At 37.1% G+C, this 24,140-nt stretch overlaps 1 protein-coding gene across 1 annotated transcript; it reads right to left on the bottom strand.

Moving 5' to 3' along the window:
- Window positions 1-19,103: 19,103 nt before the first annotated feature.
- LOC133307432 (ethylene-responsive transcription factor ERF024-like) lies at window positions 19,104-19,700 on the bottom strand. The gene has a single exon (XM_061507943.1). It carries the CDS (start codon window positions 19,698-19,700, stop codon window positions 19,104-19,106), a length of 597 nt encoding a protein of 198 aa, XP_061363927.1.
- Window positions 19,701-24,140: the final 4,440 nt, after the last annotated feature.

Raw genomic sequence — 24,140 nt, 5'->3', positions numbered from 1 at the left:
TAGTCGGTATAAATGCGTACCGAAAAAGTATCCCAGAAAATTATTATAAGTGCATGATAATTACTAGAATAAGATATTTGACTTGTAAAACGAGTTTCAAGTTAAAATAATGGGAACTGGTGCCAGAAACTGATATTGGCTATGAAAAGCGCCTACCGAAAAGGTGCTTCGAAAAATATAATAAAAATATGATAATTCTTGTAAAATTGAGTAGGTTAAGAATCCAAAGTTTGGGATTAAAATGCTAAGCGTAGCAATTAAAGTTAATACTGTGTGTTTTATTGTTAAACCGCTATAAATACTATTCTTAAGGGCACACAACCCTAGAAAACAGACTTTGAGCGTGAGACCCTTTGTGTGGCTGACCAGAATACTGCTCCATTTGTCTTCTTCACCTTCTCTTGAGCAAAGTTGATACCTTTTGCATTGATCCTTCTCTTTTCTTCTTTTTAACACTTGGGAATCATCATTGTGAGGGTGTGAAGGTGCATTTCTTGAGTCCTTGGCCACTGTTTGTAGTCAGTGAGTGTGCTGAGTTGGAGTTTGGGTTGAGAGCCACCTTGTTATTGGCTTGTGAAGCTTCAAGAAGCTTCCTTTGTGTAGAAAGGTCCAAGCTTGTGCTGTCATTTTCGTTCCTCTTCATAGTCAGAACCTTGGAGTTGTCTAGTGAGCTCCAAGAGCATCTCCCTTTGCTATTTTGAGCTTGTGGTATGATCATCACACTTGAAATTGAGTTTTTATGCTTAAAAATAGAACCTTGATGCATGTAATGGTTAAAAGATGATAACCTAACTTGGGGTAATGTCTAACACACCTAGAAATGCATGTTTAGGCTTCTGTAATCGGTAAAAATGGTACCTTTGAAGGATATCTTCGCGAAATGCAGAAACTGCATTCTGTCGCGAAATATCCGGATATTTTCCCGTGAAATATCCGGATATTGATATCCGGATATGGGGATCTGGATATCCGGATATTGATATCCGGATATTGCCAGAGAGATATCTGGATATTGGATATCCAGATATGCCCCGAGGAATATCCGGATATTCTGGGATTTCGAAGAACAATAGCTGTGCTGTGAGGACAGTAGGCTATTGGGGGTTTGTGGACCCTAGAGTGATGAAGTTGAACTTCTATAATTAATGAACTAAGTCAGAATCATGTTGTAACACCCCACATATATCCGGTAATGTTATCATACTATCGTATTAAGCAGCGCTTAATTAAAAATGCGGAATATCTTTTTCTTTTCGATTATGATGTCATTATCATTACCAACTTGCTTATTAGTCAATTAATAAAACACCGCCTGTATGTAATTGCAATAAAATAGCTAACTGAAATACCTCGTTAAATAAAATAACATAATGTATGGCTCTAGTCACGGAACTACAACACGTAGACCGGACCAACTATCAGTTTATACAATCAAACTCAAAAGTACTAACGACATAGTGGCATAGACAACTCTCATGCTCACCCAAATAAGGCAACAAAGCCCAACATAAGTCTCAACATGAACAACATATAATAGTGCGGAAAACATAAACAGCATCCAATCCAGTCATGCTAGCAAATAAGCAGTAATATCATAATCAGCTAAGCTCTGCCCTCCTGCCGCCAGAGGCATCAGTCACCATACTACCTGAACCTGAAATAAGCACTCCCCAAACGTGGGGTGAGATCTCTAAACAAGAAATCTCAGTAAGGCAAGGGGTCCTCAAGGATCTTCCACCCCAAGCTCACTTACATGGGCAAAATAAGTTTAAAAGCAGTTCATCAATATCATTTCTAAAACAGTGCAATGCAGCAGATAATCATGTCATGTGTGTCAATTCTATTCTACTGGCCAGAGAAATGCAGGATTTATATACGCCAAATACCCACACATAGTGCAAGACACCACTTGCATTCACCCCGGATCACTATATCGCATGACGCCACATACTCAGTCTTACCGTCAAGATGAAACAACACATGCATATTAAAAGCCATTACACATAAAGCTCAACTGCATTTCGAATATTCAAAGCATGTAACACAGCATGCATATAACCACACCCCCATGGGACATGGTGGAACCACAACATGGCTAAACCGAGGAAACAAAAGCTTACCTTGCAAGCTAACACCCAAAGCCAAGAGTCCACAGCACAAAGTCCAAACACAGCAGATTCACAATCTGTTATGGACCAATATTATATCAATAATAATACACCACAAGCATATAACTTAAAGACAACGCCTTTCCTTTACGTTTTACGTCTTAAGGATCCATACCAAGCCATAAGCCCTTAATCACTTGATTCTGACCTAGTTCATTAATTACAGAAGTTCAACTTCATCAAACTAGGGTCCACAAACCCCCAATAGCCTACTGTACACACAACACAGCTACTGTTCTTCGAAATCCCAGAATATCTGGATATTCCTCGGGACCATATCCGGATATTCAATATCCGGATATCTCACTGTACATATCCGGATATACAATATCCGGATATCCAAATTCCCATATCCGGATATCCAAATCCCATATCCGGATATCACATATCCGGATATTTTACGACAGAATGCAGAAACTGCATTTCGTGAAGATATCCTTCCAATGTTCCATTTTTAACACTTTCAAACGTTAAAGAATGCATCTTTATACTGTTTAAGGGTCATACTATTGTTGGTTATTTGTTTAACTCTTTTAAACATACCAAGACTTCATCTTTAAGCAACAAAACTCAAGACCAAGGTTGGTACAACTTACCAAAGCTCAAAACTCAGCAAAATGGGTGCTCTTGGAGCTCACACTACAGCTCCAAGGTTCTGACTCCAAGGGTGCACAAAAATACCACCAAAGCAAGGATCTTTCTTCACAAAGATTGCTCCTTGGAGCTCCAACAACCCAAGGAAGAAGCTCACACACTCACACAAGGCAGCTCAGACCCCAAACAGCCTCCATACAGCCACCACACTCAGGAAAAGTGCTCCTTTCACACTCACAATGATCTCTCCCACTCACCCAAGGTACAAAGTGAAGAGAAAATGAAGAAGAGAGGTCACAAGGCTCACAAAATGGTGGTGAAGCAAAAGTGGAACCAACAGCTGACCAGCCCCACACTCACGTAGAGAATCTGTTTCTTAGGGTTTTGTGCCATCATAAGGGTATTTATAGCCCACTTAAGTCTCAAACACACAGTATTAACTTTAATTGCTACGCTTAGCATTTTAATCCCAAACTTTAGAATCTGAAACTACACATTTTCCAAGAATTATCATATTTTTCTTATAATTTTCGGAGCACCTTTTTGGTATGGGCTTTTCAAAGCCAGTACCGGTTTCTAGCACCAGTTCTCATTATTTGGACTTGAAAATCGTTTTACAAGTCCAACATATTATTCTAGTAATTATCATGCACTTATTATAACTTTCTGGGATACTTTTTCGGTACGCAATTATAGCGACTAGCAGAAGCGGTATCTGCACTTTTCTTCCGAAAAGCGACTTTCAACATTCTTACTCACTTACAATAATTATTAAAGCCTCATAATAATTTTTAAGGTCAATTATGGAATAATTTCCTAATTTTGCATAATTAATTAATTAAAATCCTTATTTAACGGTGCAGGTTCTTACATTCACCCCACCTTTTTAGGATTTTGTCCTCAAAATCAGAATATACCTGTCTCGGAAGTCGGGATACTGCCAGAGAAGCTCGTCCTCTCGCTCCCAGGTACACTCCTTAGGAGTTCTTCCTGACCATTGCACTTTGACCATCGGAATGATCTTGCTCCTCAGTTGCTTCTCGCCACGATCGAGAATCTTGAGTGGTCCAACGGGAGTTTTTAGGTTCTCCCGAACCTCCACATCATCCGGTTGCACCACGTGCGAAGGATCCGCTATGTACTTGCGAAGTTGAGACACGTGAAACACGTCGTGGATGTTGGCTAGGTTCGGAGGCAAGGCAAGCCGGTAGGCAACAGGTCCTACTCTACCAAGAATCTGGTATGGCCCAATAAACCGCGGGCTCAGCTTCCTCACTCTGAGTGCCCGTCCAACACCGGTGACAGGTGAAAGTCTCACAAACACGTGCTCACCCTCACTGAACTCCAGTGGACGATTCTTGACATCGTAGTAACTCTTCTGGCGATTTTGCGCCTGCTTCAACTTTTCTCTGATCATCTGGATCTGTAGGGTGGTATCTTGGACAAAGTCTAAGCCAAACAACTCACGATCCCCAACCTCAGACCAGCAGGTAGGTGTACGACACCTCATACCGTAGAGCGCCTCGTAGGGTGCCATGCCCAGGCTAGCATGGAAACTGTTGTTATATGAAAAGTCCACTAATGGAAGGTACCTATCCCATGCCGAGCCCTGCTCCAACGTGCAAGGTCGTAACATGTCCTCCAAGGTCTGGATAGTCCGCTCAGTCTGTCCATCAGTCTGAGGGTGATAGGTTGTACTCAACCTCTACTGAGTACCAAAAGCTCCCTGCAGCGCCTCCCAGAACCGAGATGTGAACTTCGGGTCCCTATCACTAATGATACTCTTGGGCACCCCGTGAAGCCTCACGATCTCGCGAACATACAGTTTGGCCAACTGCTCTGTAGTGAAGCTCACCTTCACTGGAAGAAAATGGGCAGACTTTGTCAGTCTGTCCACAATGACCCATATCGAGTCACAGCCAACCTGAGTCTTCGGCAAACCCACAACGAAGTCCATGGAAATGCTCTCCCATTTCCACTCTGGAATCTCAAGAGGTTGAAGCTTACCAGACGGCTTCTAGTGTTCAATCTTCACCTTCTGGCAGATCAAACACTTGGACACATACACAACTATGTCCTTCTTCATTCCTGGCCACCAGAAATTTCTCTTCAGGTCTTGGTACATCTTCGTAGCACCAGAATGAACAGTAAACTGTCCCTTATGGGCCTCCGCCATAACCTCTTCAGTCAAGGGACCTCGAGGAATCACAATACGCTTCTGAAACAACAGAAGTCCATCCTCATCCCAAGACACACCGTCTTGGTTCTTCACGTAGTCGAGACACTCTCTCTGCACTTGCGCCTCTTGGATCTTCTCCATAAGCTCATTCCTGACTGTCACAGTCTCCATCTCGAGAAGTGAACCCCCAAAAAAGGTGGTCACCTTTAGATCTCGAAACTTCTCTATGAGGTCAAAGTCATCCATCGTCAAACTGGATAGACTCACGAATTTCTGTCTTAAAGCATCAGCTACTACATTGGTCTTGCCAGGATGGTACTTCAACTCAAAGTCGTAGTCCTTTAGAAACTCCATCCATCTCCTCTGCCTCATGTTCATCTCTTTCTAATCAAACAGATACTTCAAGCTCTTGTGATCACTGAACACCGCAAACTGCATGCCAAACAGGTAATGCCTCCAAATTTTGAAAGCAAACACAATCGCAGCCAACTCCAAATCATGAGTCGGGTAATTCTCCTCATGAGGCTTCGACTGCCTCGAAGCAAAAGCTACAGTTCTACCAGACTGCATCAACACACAGCCCAGCCCCTTTCCAGAAGCATCACGGTAAAGCTCAAACTGCTCCTCAGGATTAGGAAGGATCAACACAGGTGAAGAAGTCAATCTCTCCTTCAACTCCTGAAAGCACGCCTCACACTCGTGAGTCCACACAAATGGAGTCTCCTTTCGGGTAAGGCGAGTCAAAGAGAGAACCATCGTGGAGAAATCCTTGATGAACCTCCGATAATAACCTGCCAAACCTAGGAAGCTCCTCACCTCTGTAACTGTCTTGGGCCTCTCCCAATCCAGCACGGCCTCAATCTTGTTGGGATCCACTGCAACTCCATTTGCTGAAATCACATGCCCCAGAAACTTGACTGATTTGTGCCAAAACTCACACTTAGAAGGCTTAGCATAAAGCTCTTTCTCCTTCAGCACTTGCAGAACAATCCTCAGATGCTCTCCATGCTCCTCCTCAGTCTTGGACTAAATCAGAATGTCATCAATAAAGACGATCACAAACTGATCCAGATACGGCTGGAAAATCCGGTTCATGTAATCCATGAACACTGCCGGCGCATTGGTGAGTCCGAACGGGATCACCAAATACTCAAAGTGACCGTATCTCGAACGAAACGCGGTCTTAGGGACATCCTCCGGCTTCACCCGATTCTGATGGTATCCGAACCGGAGATCAATCTTGGAATACACGCAAACACCCCTAAGTTGATCCAACAAATCATCAATCCGAGAAAGGGGATACTTGTTCTTGATCGTCACCTTGTTCAACTGCCTGTAGTCGGTGCACAATCACATTGTCCCATCCTTCTTCTTCACAAAGATGACTGGTGCTCCCCAAGGAGACACACTCGGCCGGATGAAATCTTTCGCTGAAAGATCCTCAATATGCTTATTCAGCTCAGCCAACTCCGGTGGCGACATCCGATATGGATCTAAAGAAATCGGCCCCACACCAGGCAACAAGTCAATGGAGAACTCTATCTCCCGCTGTGGCGGAAACTCAGGAATCTCCTCAGGAAACACCTCTAGGAACTCTCCCACCACAGGAATGCCAGTGATATCCTCCTGTGTCCCACTCACCAAACCTCCCAACATGACATAACAAAATGCCCCTGCTCTCAAGGCCTTCCTAGCCTGCAGCAATGAAATATATGGCGAGGAATTAGCTGTGGAATCACACGGAGACATCACCACGCGCTTTGCACATCAATCAATCAGTGCACAGTTTCTAGACAACCAATCCATGCCCAGAATAATCTCCAAGTTGGCCATCGGCAATCCTATCAGATCCACCGAGAACTCACGGCCATCCCACTGAAACGCTACATTGCGATGTACAGTGGTAGAATCACATATTTCTCCGGTGGCGGTAGTCACCCGTAACGGTGGAGAAAGCACAGACATGGGCAACTCAAGCCCCAAAGCAATCGGGGTAGCAACAAACGAATGCGTAGCCCCGGAGTCAAACAATGCATCAACAGCGATACCACCAATAAACACAGTACCTCTAACAAGGTTCAGAGCGCGGTCCGACTGCTGCCTATCCAAGGTGTATACACGCCCAACAGAAGGTGGCACTGCAGGTGCCGAAGTAGAAGCCATCAGAACCATCTGCAAAGGAACTGCCTGAACAGCTGCAGCTCTCGCTGTCGACGACAGACAGTCTCTAGAGAAGTGGCCCTCCTTGCCACACTGGAAACAGATCAACTGACCCGAAGCACAACGACCAGCATGCTCCTTCCCGCACCCCGCACATCTCGGAGTGGAAGGAGGCCTAGCAAAACTCCCCTGCTGTGAAACAGTCCTCTTGAACTGACCAGGCGCCTGCCTAGTCGCCAACTGTTTACCCTTGCCCTTCCCAGCAAACTTCCTGTCCTTCCAAGAAGTAGAAACAGGAGTGGAATTAACAGTCCCCTTGGTCTCGTCGACCTTGGCCCTCTTGGCTTTCCTCGCTATGCAGACATCCTCAATGTCCTTACACTGCTGAACCAGTGTACCAAAGTCCCTCGAAGCAGCTCCACAAATATGCTCAGCAATCACCTCACTAAGGCCTCTGCAGAACTTAGCAGCCAGAAATATCGGAGTAAGAGGAACCATCTGGAAGTGCACAAACTTCACTATCTCATTGAACTTGGCCAGGTACTCGTTAACAGACATCGAGCCCTGAACCAATCTATCAAACTCCCCCTGCTTCCTCTCCTTCGCATCGTAGGGAAAGTATCTGCCCAAAAAGCACTCCCCAAAGAATGGCCACGTCATGACACGACCCTGCATCTCATAAGCACGAGAGGTGTTCGTCCACCACTCATGGGCATCGCCCTCCAGCATGTAAGTCGAGAACATCAGCTTCTGTGGGTCTGTACACTGCATGACCCGAAATATCTTGTCCAGCGACTCCAGCCATCTCGCAGCAGCAATAGGATCCAAAGACCCTTCAAACACAGGTGGCTTATGCTTCCTGAAAGCATTCAACCGACGATCTATCACATCACGATCCTCAGCAGGCTCTACAAGAGTCTCCCTCATCTCAGCGACATGAGCAACACTGCCAATGTGACTCAGGCTCTCATCCTGAACACTAGGTGGAGGCGGCGGCGGCGGCGGCGGCGGTAACTGGCCTGCAGCAGGACCAGCCCTCATCTCCTCCAACATGACTCTCATCATCATCATGTTCGCCATCCTGTTCGCCTCGAGGACATCCTCAGTGGTCCTTCGGTTCGCTTCACGAACCTCTTCTGCGGCTATCCGGTTCGCCTCGCGAACAACATCCATCATTGTCGCGTTGGCCAATCTAGTGGCCTCCTGATCGGCTTCCCTAGCCGCCTGCATCTCAGCCAATGCAGTCAGGATAGGATCGAGTTGATCCTCAGAAGTCTCTCGTGTTCTCTCGAATCTTACCATAACTCTGCACAAGTTACACAATTTATGAGTTGATAAGGCCCACACAATGTGATTACATATGCATTATCATAATAAAATTCGACAGAGTAAACACACAGGACAGACACAACCAAACATCTTAACTATTGCAATACATACAGGCTTTTCTCTCGAACCATTGCTCTGATACCATAAATGTAACACCCCGTATATATCTGGTAATGTTATCATACTATCGTTTTAAGCAGCGCTTAATTAAAAATGCAGAATATCTTTTTCTTTTCGATTATGATGTCATTAACATTACCAACTTGCTTATTAATCAATTAATAAAACATCGCTGTATGTAATTGCAATAAAACAGCTAACTGAAATACCTCGTTAAATAAAATAACATAATGTATGGCTCTAGTCACGGAACTACAACACGTAGACCGGACCAACTATCAGTTTATACAACCCAACTCAAAAGTACTAACGACATAGTGGCTTGGACAACTCCCATGCTCACCCAAATAAGGCAACAAAGCCCAACATAAGTCTCAACATGAACAACATATAATAGTGCGGAAAACATAGACAGCATCTAATCCAGTCATGCTAGCAAATAAGCAGTAATATCATAATTAGCTAAGCTCTGGCCTCCTGCCGCCAGAGGCATCAGTCACCATACTACCTGAACCTGAAATAAGCATTCCCCAAACGTGGGGTGAGATCTCTAAACAAGAAATCTCAGTAAGGCAAGGGGTCCTCAAGGATCTTCCACCCCAAGCTCACTTACATGTGCAAAATAAGTTTAAAAGCAGTTCATCAATATCATTTCTAAAACAGTGCAATGCAGCAGATAATCATGTCATGTGTGTCAATTCTATTCTACTGGCCAGAGAAATGTAGGATTTATATACGCCAAATACCCACACATAGTGCAAGAGGCCACTTGCATTCACCCCGGATCACCATATCGTATGACGCGACATACTCAGGCTTACCGTCAAGATGAAACAACACATGCATATTAAAAGCCATTACACATAAAGCTCAACAGCATTTCGAATATTCAAAGCATGTAACACAACATGCATATATCGACACCCCCATGGGACATGGTGGAACCACAACATGGCTAAACTGAGGACACGAAAGCTTACCTTGCGAGCTAACACCCAAAGCCAAGAGTCCACAGCACAAAGTCCAGACACAACAGATTCACAATCTGTTATGGACCAATACTATATCAATAATAATGCACCACAAGCATATAACTTAACGACAACGCCTTTCCTTTACGTTTTACGTCTTAAGGCTCCATACCAAGCTATAAGCCCTTAATCACTTGATTCTGACTTAGTTCATTAATTACAGAAGTTCAACTTCATCAAACTAGGGTCCACAAACCCCCAATAGCCTACTGTACACACAGCACAACTACTGTTCTTCGAAATCCTAGAATATCCGGATATCTCACTGTACATATCCGGATATCCAGATTCCCGTATCCGGATATCCAATATCCGGATATCCAGATTCCCGTATTCGGATATCCAATATCCGGATATCCAAATCCCATATCCGGATATCAGGATATCACATATCCGGATATTTCTCGGGCACATATCCAGATATTTCACGACAGAATGCAGAAACTGTATTTCGTGAAGATATCCTTCCAAGGTTCCATTTTTAACACTTTCAAACGTTAAAGCATGCATTTTTATACTGTTTAAGGGTCATACTACTGTTGGTTACTTATTTAACTATTTTAGACATACCAAGACTTCATCTTTAAGCAACAAAACTCAAGACCAAGGTTGGTACAACTTACCAAAGCTCAAAACTCAGGAAAATGGGTGCTCTTGGAGCTCTCACAACAGCTCCAAGGTTCTGACTCCAAGGGTGCACGAAAATACCACCCAAGCAAGGATCTTTCTTCACAAAGATTGCTCCTTGGAGCTTCAACAACCCAAGGAAGAAGCTCACACACTCACACAAGGCAGCTCAGACCCCAAACAGCCTCCACACAGCCACTACACTCAGGAAAAGTGCTCCTTTCACACTCACAATGATCTCTCCCACTCACCCAAGGTACAAAGTGAAGAGAAAATGAAGAAGAGAGGTCACAAGACTCACAAAATGGTGGTGAAGCAATGGAATAGTGGAACCAGCAGCTGACCAGCCCCACACTCACGTAGAGAATCTGTTTCCCAGGGTTTTGTGCCATCATAAAGGTATTTATAGCCCACTTAAGTCTCAAACACACAGTATTAACTTTAATTGCTACACTTAGCATTTTAATCCCAAACTTTGGAATCTGAAACTACACATTTTCCAAGAATTATCATATTTTTCTTATAATTTGCGGAGCACCTTTTTGTTACGCGTTTTTCAAAGCCAGTACCGGTTTCTTGCACCAGTTCTCATTATTTGGACTTGAAAATCGTTTTACAAGTCCTACATATTATTCTAGTAATTATCATGCACTTATTATAACTTTCCGGGATACTTTTTCGGTACGCAATTATACCGACTAGCAGAACCGGTATCTGCACTTTTCTTCCGAAAAGCGACTTTCAGCATTCTTACTCACTTACTATAATTATTAAATCCTCATAATAATTTTTAAGGTCAATTGTGGAATCATTTCCTAATTTTGCATAATTAATTAATTAAAATCCTTAATTAACGGTGCGGGTTCTTACACATGTGATTAAGGGCTTGTGGCTTCGTTGGAAGCCTTAAGACGTAAATCGTAAAAGGAGAACATAGTCTTTATGTAAAGGCTTTTGAGATATGTATGTTGATATACTTGCTGGTCCTAAATCAGATTGTGATCTGCTGTGTGTTGGACTTGAGCTGTGAGGACTCTTGGCATTGGATAGTGAGCTTGCAAGGTAAGCTTTCGTGTCCTCGGTTTAGCCATGTTGTGGTTTCACCATGTCCCATGGGGGTATGGGATATGCATGTTGTGTTACATGCTTTTGATGTTTTGGAAATGCTGTTGAGCTGTTATATGCAAGTGCCTTTATGATAAGCATGTGGTGTTCCACCTATACGGTAATCCTGAGTATGTTGTACATACAAGATGGTGAGGCTGTGGGTGAGGTGTAAGCGTTGTTCCTTGTACTACATGTAGGTGATAGACGTATTCCTTCATTTCTCTGGCCAGTAGAATAATGATAAACACACATAGCACAAATATCTGTTGCACTGCATAGTTTTGAAACTGATATCGATATAAATGCTTTTAGAACTTATATTGCACATGTAAGTGAGCTTGGGGTGGAAGATCCTTGAGGACCCCTTGTCTTACTGAGATTTCTGGTTTAGAGATCTCACCCCACGTTTGGGGAATGCTTATTTCAGGATCAGGTAATGTTGGGGTTGAGGCCCCAGGCGGCAGGAGGCCGGAGCTGAGTTAGATATTGATGATATTATATGCTGACTTGTTGGATGCTGGATATGCATGCTGCTTTTATGCTTTGAGCTTCATTTTATGTTTATGATTATCTTGTTGAGACATTGTTGATTTGGTGAGCATGGGGATTGTCCATGACACATAGACTAGTTATGTCTTAGTTTTATTTGGAATTGTGATAATGTATCAGGATATTGTCCGGACTACGTGATGTAGATCTGTGATTTAGATACTCACTTTATTTATATATTGAGGTATTTCAGTAAATGTCTTATTGCAATTTACATTCAGGCGATATTTTATGAAATTGATTAAGTAATCAAGTTGGTAATTGATAATGACGTCATAATTGAAAATAAAAAGAATATTCCGCATTTTTTAATTAAGCGCAGCTTAATACGATAGTATGATAACATTACCGGATATACATGGGGTGTTACAATGTCTCTCTCACATTCTCACCCTAACCCCTAGAATTTCTTGAGATTTCTCTATTGTAATATTTTCTTCTTCCTTTGGTGGGTTGACCCGTTCAAAATCGGGTTCCGCCATGGGAGCTTCATCAAAGCTCAAAAACAGCATATTTTTGAGCGATTTTCATCACAAAACAACCTAGAAAAATAAACCAACATAATTCTAATATAATTCATCTCAAAAATAACAGATTTTTGAGAGCTTTTGGAAGTTTAAAAAATAATTTTTCAAGCTATGGTCGCAGTTTTTCTTGGCACAAAAGGTAAGACTTTTGTATTAAAAATAACATAAAATCCTCAAACCAATTTTCGTTTTATATCAATGAAACAATATCAATCTCAAGAAAGATTGAAACTTTCATAATATAAAACCTATATTTCATAACAATACATTTACGAACGAAATTCTTTCGCTATAGGAAATGATTTCAAACAATTTTTGTATCAATAGATAACTAAAAATTTATTTTTCAAAAGCTCCAAAACAATTTAAGGTTTTAATGTATCGATTGAAAATAATTTGAGAAATTTTCTAAATTTTCATGTAATAAAACTCATAAATTCAGATTCGAAATTTTCTTAGAATACTTAGTGAAAATATGCATATGATATATGGTTAGAAAACTCTCATCATGTAGAACAAAACTCCCAAGGTTTCAAAGATCAATTGCAAAAAATTCCAAACGAAATTTTATCATGAACTTTAGGTTCTATATGTTAATTTAGAATTATTTTAATAAATAAATAAAAATTGGGTATTATAATCATATATGTATAGTTCTGATACCAAATAAAGAAAATAATTTTTAACTCATTAGTCAAACCCAAGAGCATGAACGAGAAAATATTAATGCATGAAGGACTAGTATAATTTTAGATATGTGGAGAGTTGTTGCTAAGTAATTTTGAATGTTTGTTAAAAATTATATTATATTTTTTATTGATTGAGAAAATTATATTAGGTTTTACTTTTTTTATTAATATCATTGCATTTCTTTGTTATTTTTTTTATTGACTCTTGTAATTTTGAATGTTTGTTAAAAATTCACATGATTTTTTAAAATCTTATAAATCCATATTGTCCTTTCAAATCTTATAAATTCTATTAAAATTCTTTAAAATCCAATCTTATGAAATCTTGATTGTAAAAAATATCTTTTAAAAAAGTCTTTAAAGTCCGTCCAATTCTAAGTAGTCTTTTAAAATCTATAAGATTTTTTTATCTCAAAAAAATCTTTCAAAATCCTAATCCAACACCCCCTTAGTATCCACTAGAGCCTCTCTTTTTTTACTATGTACTTTGTTTGAGAATTTTTCTTTTTAGGTTTTCAATTTGTATGAAAAAGAAAGAAAGAAAAACGTGTATGTTTAAAAAATTGTATGACAGCTAGACTAGATTAGACTAATATGAAATATAACCGAACCTTAACCCAAAATTATATAGGGCTTTCTAAAACCTAAACTTGTCCAAAGAGTAACCTAAACTTCCCCTTTTATAAAAAAAATGTTCTTTATTAGAGTCTCTCTTATCATACAAAGAAATTTTTTATAGGGTTTAATGTTTCTGCTTTTATAAAAAATTTCCTTAATTACACAAACTTGAAATCAAATAAGGTGAAATCTATATTAATGATTTTATATTTCTTTAATACACTTTCACACACAAGATCCCATGCATAAGTTCACTTATCTGTTCTAAGAAACTTCACAATATTAATTATTAATAATTAGAATGGAGGTGGTGAGAATTGAACTTTGAACTTATAACTATTTGGTCACATAGGCTCTAGTACCATATAAATAATCATTTCAATTTTAAAGTTTAAGCTCTTAGATAAATTCATATTAATTATTTTATATTTCTCAAACAACAATTCAATGAATGAACCATAAGACAAAAAAGAAGAAGGAAAAATGAAAGCTTGGATTGATTGAATTTTTTTTCTTAACAAAACCAGAGGATAGTTGTTCTGGATAGATGTCTATGCAAAACTGGAGTGAATTTTCTCATTTCTCATTTTAACATGACTATACCATGTGAAAAATGATCAACTATCATAATCTTAATTACAAAGCTTGTAAATTGAAACGGAAAAGTAACCATTTAAAGGGTAGACGGTTAATAAATGACTAGGGTTTTTCACATGATATGATAATGCTAGAGATATGAGAAAAATCATCCCTGTCACAAAACACACGGCCTAGCTAATCACGGCTAAAACACCATTTTAAAAATTTTGAGCAAAAGAATTGCTCAGTTAAAGTTGATTGAATAAAATTTTCTAAAGTAATGCAGTCAAACATGTCACATATGCTGACGGGACTAGTCTCGTCACTGACACTGACGGGACTCGTGCCACGTCAGCGCCACGTAGGCAGTCTCATTATCGTAAAACTTTGGAAGGTCATAACTTGTGACTCGGGTATCCAAATCAGATGATTTTTTTTTTGATTTCACATAAATTTTCGAGATCTACGCAATGACATCTAATTTGACATATTTTATTTCTCACAAACATAATTTGAAGATCTTCTGAATTTAAACGCGTGATTGTGGTACAATTGTTACCAATTCAAATTATGTTTGTGAGAGATAAAATATGTTAAATGAGATGTCATTGCGTAGATCTCGAAAAGTTATGTGAAATCAAAAAAATCATCTGATTTGGATATCCGAGTCACAAGTTATGGTCTTCTGAAGTTTTATGGTAACAAAACTGCCTACGTGGCGTTGACGTGGCACGAGTCCCGTCAGTGTCAGTGACGAAACTAGTCCCGTCAGCATATGCGACATGTTTAACTGCATTACTTTGAAAAAACTTATCCAATCAATTTTAACTGAGCAATTCTTTTGCTCAAAAATTTTAAAACGGTGCTTTTCCCATCTAATCACACTTAATGAGTTTTCGTACAAAGCAGCAAATAATTATTTTTACCACTGATCTAGTGGTTTTTGTTATGAGACAGTTGTATTATGATTGTACAAATTAAATATACTTTAAACGGCAAGAATCTATGACACTATTACGCTAAGATAAGGAACAAGTCATTCAAGCCACTGAACAGGAAAAGCACAAATAATCAAATCAACAGTCAATAATGGAACGGTGATAATTAACCTTTTCGTTGTGCTTAAACTATTGCTTATTACCTAATAATAACATCTCTTGACTGTGTCCATTACTTTCGTTTTTCTGCTACACATGTACCAAAAGAAAATCACATAACATACAACAGAGATTCTCAACATCCTAAGTTCAACTAGTTACAAACCATGTCTTTCGCTGGCTCTTGATAGTACGGACAAAGTTGAGATAATATTTCTTGGATAAAATATTTTTTTTATAATATGAAACAGAGATTGAGATTATATACCTACAAAAAAAAGAGATTGAGATTATATTTTCTTAATCACCAGACTAACCTCGCTGGGTTCGCCATCAATTTTTTATAAAAAAATTTATCAAAATAAAATAATTGCATCCTATAATTTTTATCTTCAAAGTTTGGTTTTTACATTTTTTTTATATCAGTTCTTTAGGACAGACGCTAGCACTGATGGGGTTGTAGATGGTTGGCGATTAAATTATGTAGTTACTGTTACTACTATGTGACAGTGGCAAAACATAAAAAAATGGATTATAAAATGCATTATAATTTTTTTTTATTTTTTTTTAATGTTGACTGAATTATCTCCGCTACTTTCAAGCTACCTAGCTAGCTCAAAATGCAAGAATAGATTATTAATCGTTAAAATGCATTCGTAAACACATAACACAAATATATCTATTTATACACATTATAAATATTTTTAATTTAATAAGTTTTATGAATAATATTTAGGTGACTCGATTTCCTTATCATTTCGAAATAAATATTTTGAAAAATAACCAATTTCAAATAAACTATTATTGAACCTAACTTCTCTATTTTTTAAAAACAAAAATTGTAATGATTCTCTAAGCAACTCAAATTATTCCTCTTAAATTCAAAATAGATACACTGAACAATGCATATAAATTTTAATACTTTGAATTTTTAACAAATTTTAATATTTCTTTTATTGATATGTACAACGGTTTAAATAATATCAATTCGTCTAATTTTATCAATGTTTTTGAAGATTTCAAAAGTTTTAAACTATAAAAACAAAAAATTACATGTAATAGTCATTAGTATTATTTTTATTAATTTATTATAAATATTTTATTTTATATCTCAATTGTTATTTAACTTTTTTAGAATCATTTGATGATGTAGTATAGTTCTCTGAATCGAAAGATCGTTTTAGTTTTTCTTCTTTTGTAATTGTTCTAACAACTTTTGAACATATATCTAACATAACTCGCTATTTTCATTTCTCTCTTTGCAAATATGCTTTACTAAGATTTAAAATGTTTTTCCAAATGACCATCCACTTAAAAATCAACATTGTTCCTTCCAAGTAGGGCAAAAGTAAGGGAAAAATTGTAAATGATTTAGTACTGACGTGAACCTTTCAAAATCAGTGTGTATTCTTAATTATACTATATTTACACTCATGCATGACGTGGGAGACAAACAGCTATTAAAGGAAGGTGAAATGTCAGTTGGTGGCTTTTTATAGGGTGTCTCCACCTAGTTAGATGAGACTGGAGACTAATTTTATTTTTGTTTTGAGTTAAACTTAATCCAAATTATTTTTCTGAGATGAGCTGGTTTTTTTGTTATTATTACAAGTTTTGATACTTTGAATAAGTTAAGAGACTAATCCATAGTATTGGATGATCTGGGATGAAGATATTTAAACTTCTCTTAGATATGATATATTAGGATCGAACCGAAGTTCTTTTTTTTCCACTTATTTAGCTCCCTAACTATTTACTGAGCTACCATAATTTGATACTAATTTTTTTGCATTGATGCAAATTACTCGTCCTGGGAATCGAATTAAAGATCTTTCAGTCCTATAAATTCACTCCTTGAACATAATTCACTTATTAACTTGGCCATCCTACGGAGTTTCATATTGCAGGAGAATTATTTTTTTTCTATTAGTAATTTTTCAATTTTTGTGTAGTATTTATATTTTTTTAATAAATGTGGGTTCTACACAAGATATATCTATAGCATGAATTTTTTTTTTCTACTGCATGAGAAAATTAAACTCTAAAAAAAAAAAGATTATAACCTCCCTAGTAGAAAAATTCTTGTATATATTAGTTGTGTTTTTAAAAATCTCTCTAAATTGTATCGGAAATGGTTGCTCTCATTTGTTAGTTAACATGATTATGATCATGTTAGAGGATCTTAATCTCAATAAACAAATCAATGATGATGATATTGTAACTTTCTATCTCAATATTTTTTTTTTTACTTTTTTTTATTACTATTAATTCACCCTTATATAATTAGTATCTTCTAATATATTATGATCATGTTAAATAACACAGGAAAGATCCGCTCCCAAATTGTATCTATTCTCCGCAGTCGAAACGCCACGTGTGATAATTCCAACTTCTTGAGAATGACACGTCAACAAAGGGAAAGGTGGGCCACATGCTTGATCTCTATACTCACTTTATTCATTCTTGTAATCTCGATAGAAAAGTAGGTTGGAACATGATTAAGATACCAAGCACCCATACATTCAACAAAGTAATTATAATTTCTGATTGACTAAACCTTACCACTTGCCCCCCTTTAATCTCTTTACCAAACTAAGATGGTTTTTCTGCTAATTGTATACTATAGAACTTGAGAATGATTCCGAGGTAGAATAGAACATTAGAGCGACAAATAAAACGCTGATCTTTTCTCTTCCAACGTGAGAGACTAGAACTTTGGTCCGCAAAATGAATATAATTAAACTAGTTACCGACAAGTTGGATGGGCGATGTAAAAATATTTTGTGATCACACAAGAGGGATGCGTAACAAATGAATGACCAAGAACTAATATTAAGGATTGCTTGGTGAAGGGATCAAATCCTGCCTCAAGCAGTTTCTTGGAAAATCTTTGGGGGCCAGAGGATAAGCCAAAAAATCTTCGGTTGGGGGATTAGTCTCGTCCTTTCTCCGGTTGCGAAGCTTAGTGCACCTACTGTTACAATGAGTAACAAATGAATGACCAAGAACTAATATTAAGGAATTAAACTTACTACTTCAAGTTAGCAAATAGAGGACCTTCAAGTTAAGGTGCTTGGTGTGTTGGCCAAGTTAAAGGCAACTCAGGTCTTAAATGAGTTATTAAACAACATTTGATTCCAAGGTTTGGGATTTTAGAGATTCAAGAAGGACCGCGAGCCTGCAAAGCTACATACTTAAAATAATATTAATAGCTTAAAAGTTTACATATATAACATACTTCATGACCAAAAAAAACATTACAAAATTAAAGGTGCAACAGCAGCAAATCCCCTCGACTTAGAAAATGCTGTAGATATACATAGGGAACAATTAATATAACCAAAAGGCAAGAAAGACACACTACGCGGTTCTTAACACACATTACAGAAATTTCTTCATGGCCAAGCAAACGACATGATGTGAGAGTTCGCCCATAATTTATTACATGATACCTTATTCCTTTTCATTTCTTCAAGCATATTAATTATTCATGCAATATATAAATATATATTTGGAGAGTGATCAATTTACACTAGTATAAGAATAATAAGTCTTATCTTCAATTTCAGTTATCAATTTCACTCGCATTCAACATCTCCAATGTATTAAGTCTGTGAACCGTCAGGTGCAAGTGAGATCAATGACTAAGACCGAGTTTAAAATTTATTATTCTTATTATACCGGTATAAATTGATGATTCCGATTTATTAATAATATAAAAGGTTTGCCTTAAGGGAAATCCCACAGGCTTGGCTCTAGGTCCATGTTTTCAGGGGAAGAAGCCTCCACACCAATGTCAATAGGAGGAGGGCTAAGCAGCATTCCTTCAGCCATATTGACAAGAACATTGGGCATATCAAAGATCAAATCCTCATCCACAAACTGGTTAACCCCTTCCTGTTGTTCTTGTTCCCCTGAAACTTTTCTTTCTTGGCTTCCTTGAATACCAGATAAAGCATCCTTTGCTGCTCCAGCAGCAGAAGCAGCACTAGCTGCAGCCACCTTAATATCACTAGCAGACAAAGAAGCAGGGACAGGCAATGAAGAAGCTGAGTCAGGGAAGTTCAACTCAGCATCCTTACCCTTAAGAGCAATTGCAGCCACATCATATGCAATAGCAGCCATTTCTGGTGTAGGGAATGTCCCTAACCAAATCCTATCAGGCTTCCTTGGCTCACGAATTTCAGACACCCATTTTCCACTACTCCTACGCCTCACTCCACGGTACACTGGGTGACGACCAGTTTCTGCAGAGACTTTGCTGCTAGTACTGCTACTGCTTGCTGTTGCAGAACTGGTGCATTTAGATTGAGAACCAGATTGCATGGTGTGTGTATTGTGTATGTGTGTTTAGAGTGAAATTTTGATGGCATGAGTTGGCAATTGAGGGAAGCCATTTATGGGGGTGTGATTTTGGAGGGAAATTGAAGGGTGGAGAACAAGTTCTGAAATGAAAGTGCAAACCAGTTGTTGATGAATTGCAGCGTGTGAACTGTGAAGGGTTATGGGGTGTAAGCCAACTTGGCCTTGGATATCTGGGTTGGAGGGCGTGTTCTGTAACAAGATAAAAAAGAAAAGAAAAGAAAGAAAGATGAATTCACTTAAACCACGTCAAAATTTTCAGTAGTGATATATTGCACTTTGTTAATATACATCACTGTTGATTTGATTTCATTGATCTTATTAATTATACAAAGTGACATATATACTGAAGACAGCACAAAAACTGACGTGGGTTTCTATTCTATTCTTCTCCTCGTATTTTCGTCATATTTATCCTACCAATTAGGTAGGGTTTTGTGCTGCTGCCGCAAATCACAAGACAGTGGTTTTGTTTTACTTTGTCACTAGTTGGAGATCAATTCGGAAAAACTATAGTCCAAGTCTAGTGTTGGCATCTAAAATCTGTGTAAAGAACCTTGGGATACACCACCCCAAAAGCTAGCTCAAGGGATGAGAGTGTCAAAGGCCTTATAAACTCCACATTAGTTGCTCATACAACCAATGTGGGATTGTATATCTCAACACGCCCCCTCACACGAGAGCCCATTGGGCTTGAAGAATAGACAATGCAACAGGCCCAGCCTACCTATGCTAAGAAACGCCACAAGAGAAAGTGGGGGGCGACGAGGCTCTGATACCATGTAAAGAACTTTGGGATACACCACTCCAAAAGCTAGCTCAAGGGGTGGGAGTGCCAAAGTCCTTATAAACTCCACGTTAGTTGCTCATACAACCAATGTAAGATTATATATCTCAACAATCTGAATGATCACTGAATACCCAAATCAATGGTTAAGACACCATCAATCATGTGGATCAACTAGCACGGGTTATTCCAACTTAACTGCTTGTCTCGAGTTAAAATTGTGAATACGCAGCTATGTTAAAAAATATAAAGAAAAGAGATCTCGAGCTCAAACTATGGGAATGGAGAAAAAATAATGTGGGATGACTTTCTCCTATATGGGTCTGACACATTTTCAAATGAGATATAAAGTCATGTCTATTTTTTTATGCCTATTTTATCTATTTATTTTCAACACTTTTAGTTCAGAATCTTAAGTGAAGAGAAAAAGAACGAAAATTAGTTGAGATTATGATATAATGGTATTGAAGATGAGTAAGTAGATTAAACATAATAAAAGTAGTCACAATATGGGGATGTAATAAGATAAGAAGCTATTGGGTGCATTAGCGGCTTCTAATATAGCTAAAAGGAATGTGCTATTAGGTATTGAATCATAAGCCATTGCATTTTTTTAGGGATTTCCTAGGTGTATATATTTTGATTTTACCTCACTACTTCATGTTCTCCTCTCTCTCTCTCTCTCTCTCTCTCTCTCTCTCTCTCTCTCTCTCTCTTTTCTTTTGGTGTTTTTAGTAATAGCAGACGTGGATTATTGTTGTGTGTCTGAAAAGGATAGGACTTGGAGATGGATAGTTAAGTATCTTTGAAGAAATGGATACGTTCAATGGACCACAAGCAAGAGTGATCATCTAACAAGTTTCAACAAACAACCCCTCGTTCGGTTATCATAAATTTGTTTAGGTCTAATTCATTATTCGGAATAATAGTTATGCAAAAAATGAGGAGAAATATGTATAAATCTTTTTAATAGACTAATGGAAAATGGGTTGTTAGGTCCACTACAACTTTCTTTGTATGACTCTGTATATTTTGGCCTTGTTCAAGTGTTTTATAAAGCATTTATCCTATAAAAAAATACTTAATATTACAACTTTAATACAACTCTTAAACCACTATCAACAGACAATATTAATGGAATCGTCATAGATTAATAAACTTGCATAGTGGTAACCAGATTTTTATTTCAAAAAATATAAAATAAAAAAATAGCTTGCATAGTGATAAACTTGATGACTGTGTTTAATTTATTCCTTTCTTTCTCTTTCATCGTGTCCCTCGTAATTCAATCCAACTTGACCGTGAAATTTAAATACAAAAAAATTGAACAAATGTTAACTAGTGCTTTTGAGGCACTTTTTAAGAAATTGAAAAAATAATATGAAACGAAAATCAAAACTATTTTAGTTGTAAATATATTAAATATTGTACTTTTATAAAATATCTTTAATTTTTTATTTTTTTAACAAGTTTATTTACGGAATTCGTTAGCAAGATTCAAAAACTTGATATCAGGTTTAAATCTTGAGCCATAACTATGAACTGATCGCCATTAGTTAGATTCATCAGAAAGTTTGAGGAAGCAGTAATTTCACTGTGAAATATAACTTAAAATATAACTTAAAGGACAACATTCACAATAATTTGATGACAAAGCAGAAACCACTTTGAAGTTTTAGATGCTAAGTGTTCTTCGCCAAATCCTAATATCATGATCTCTTCAAACGTTCTCTCCATTGTTGGTCACTTGAAGGAGTTTATGATCGAATTAAATTGTCGATCAATATTAAGGCATTTGTTTTACTCTTTTTTTTTTTTTTTCGAATTCTGGTTGCCAGCTAAAGGAGTTAAAGGTTAGATGTTACAAGAATTAGCTATATTGGTAGAATCAAATTATATCGACTAAAAAGTTGTTGGTTCAATTTTTGCTAATGATATTTTATTAATAAGTCAATTTTAAGTAAGCCTTCATTAAAACTTATGGCATACCTCTTTGCATTAAAAATAAAAATAATAATAATAGTAGTAAGAGAAAATTTAGAGAAAATTTCACTTTGACCCCTTATGAGAATATATAGTGTATTAGTTAATCACCTGCTTAAATGCCAAAAATGACTTTATTATATGAAATATCAAAAATGATTTTAATAAATAAAGAATTAAATTATAAATGAAATGTAAAAAACATCCTACGTAGAAACGAAATTATTTTAGTTAAATTTAATTATCACTTAAATCACAACCTATTAATTTTTTCTTCATCTATCTAAGCAGGCTTTTCTCTATTAAATTTAGCAAATCCATAAAAATATAATTTCATACAACTAATGTGACAAATTTAAAAAACAATATCATTTAAAATTAATTAAATATATGCTTATTTTTTGAAATTTTACGATAAAGATATTTTTATGTTTCTCCTGTTGATTAAAATTGAAATTCTGTTTACCAAAATAAAAATTGAAATTCTTTTCCAAAAAAAAAAAAGTTTACGTATAATACTAAGTGGATTTGGTGTATTAGAAAAGTAATTTTGTAAAAGGTTATTCAATTTTAAAATTTAATGATTAATTTTAAAAAACTATTTTCAAAACCAGAAATCAAACAAGGTTACGCATTATATTTACATATTCTGTGTGTTTAGTACTCTTTCAATGCACTCTTATAAAGGAAAACACGATCCACTGCCTTCTGTCTGAGCCAGAGGAGTCATATTCAATAGGTCCACAATATTGGAGCATGGGATGGGATTTAAGTGCATGCACTTAAAAAACATGAATTGGTATCATTGCTTCTTGACCAATCATACGGCGGAGCAAACGTACCAACTTGCAAAAGATTAACCCAACTGCATATTCAATATATAATGTACATTGATTATGGTTGATTTCTATTTATGGAAAGTGGAGTGACTATAATTGGGATGTTAAGTGTTGCTTATATTGTTGTTGGGTGCACTTGAACTGTTTTTTAATCAGTAACAGCATCAACCCCTGTCTGTTTATCAAAGAGAATTATTGTGACATCAATTTTTTTAAATATTTGTGGCATGATACACATCAAACATTCAATTGGTTATTCGTTATTGGTTATGTTCAGTAAAATTTCAAATACTTATTATAAAATTAGCCTTCAATAAATATTTGACAAATATGTTATTAATTACTAATAATACTTTTTGCTTCTTGACCAATCATATCAGGGAGCAGACGTACCAACATGTGCAAAAGATTACCCCGGCTGCTTATTAATTATATAATGTACTATACAAATATAAATAAAAAGTTACAAAACTTTGATTTACAGTACAGTTTCTAATTCTAGAAAGGATGATGTTGGTGCTTAAATCTTTGTTGGGTGCAATTAAATTGTTTTTTAATCAGTAAAAGCTTCAGCCCTATCTATTAAAGAGATTTTTTTTTTATTTTTTTTCATTCAAATCAAAGAGAATTATTTTGATATCAAATTTTTTCTTTGTGGTAAGATACTTGTTGCCTTGCTAACAGTTGTGCAAGTAATGCGCGCAAGTATACGCGACAACAAGTAATATAGGGCTGTTATAAGTCTTAGTTATCGTTCCCACAAGGATCGTTGGCGTTTTGAAATGACTAAAATTT

The sequence above is a fragment of the Gastrolobium bilobum genome, unplaced genomic scaffold, assembly GCF_033153095.1.
Source record: "Gastrolobium bilobum isolate Gb01-03AN ecotype WA unplaced genomic scaffold, APGP_CSIRO_Gbil_v1 utg14295, whole genome shotgun sequence".
Lineage (NCBI taxonomy): Eukaryota > Viridiplantae > Streptophyta > Magnoliopsida > Fabales > Fabaceae > Gastrolobium > Gastrolobium bilobum.
Note: the sequence above shows the minus strand (reverse complement) of the source record. Positions and strands in the feature narration are given on the sequence as shown.

What these genes read in the sequence shown, in the direction of transcription:
- LOC133307432 (XM_061507943.1), bottom strand. Translation starts at nt 19,700, where the DNA reads ATGCAATCTGGTTCTCAATCTAAATGCACCAGTTCTGCAACAGCAAGC.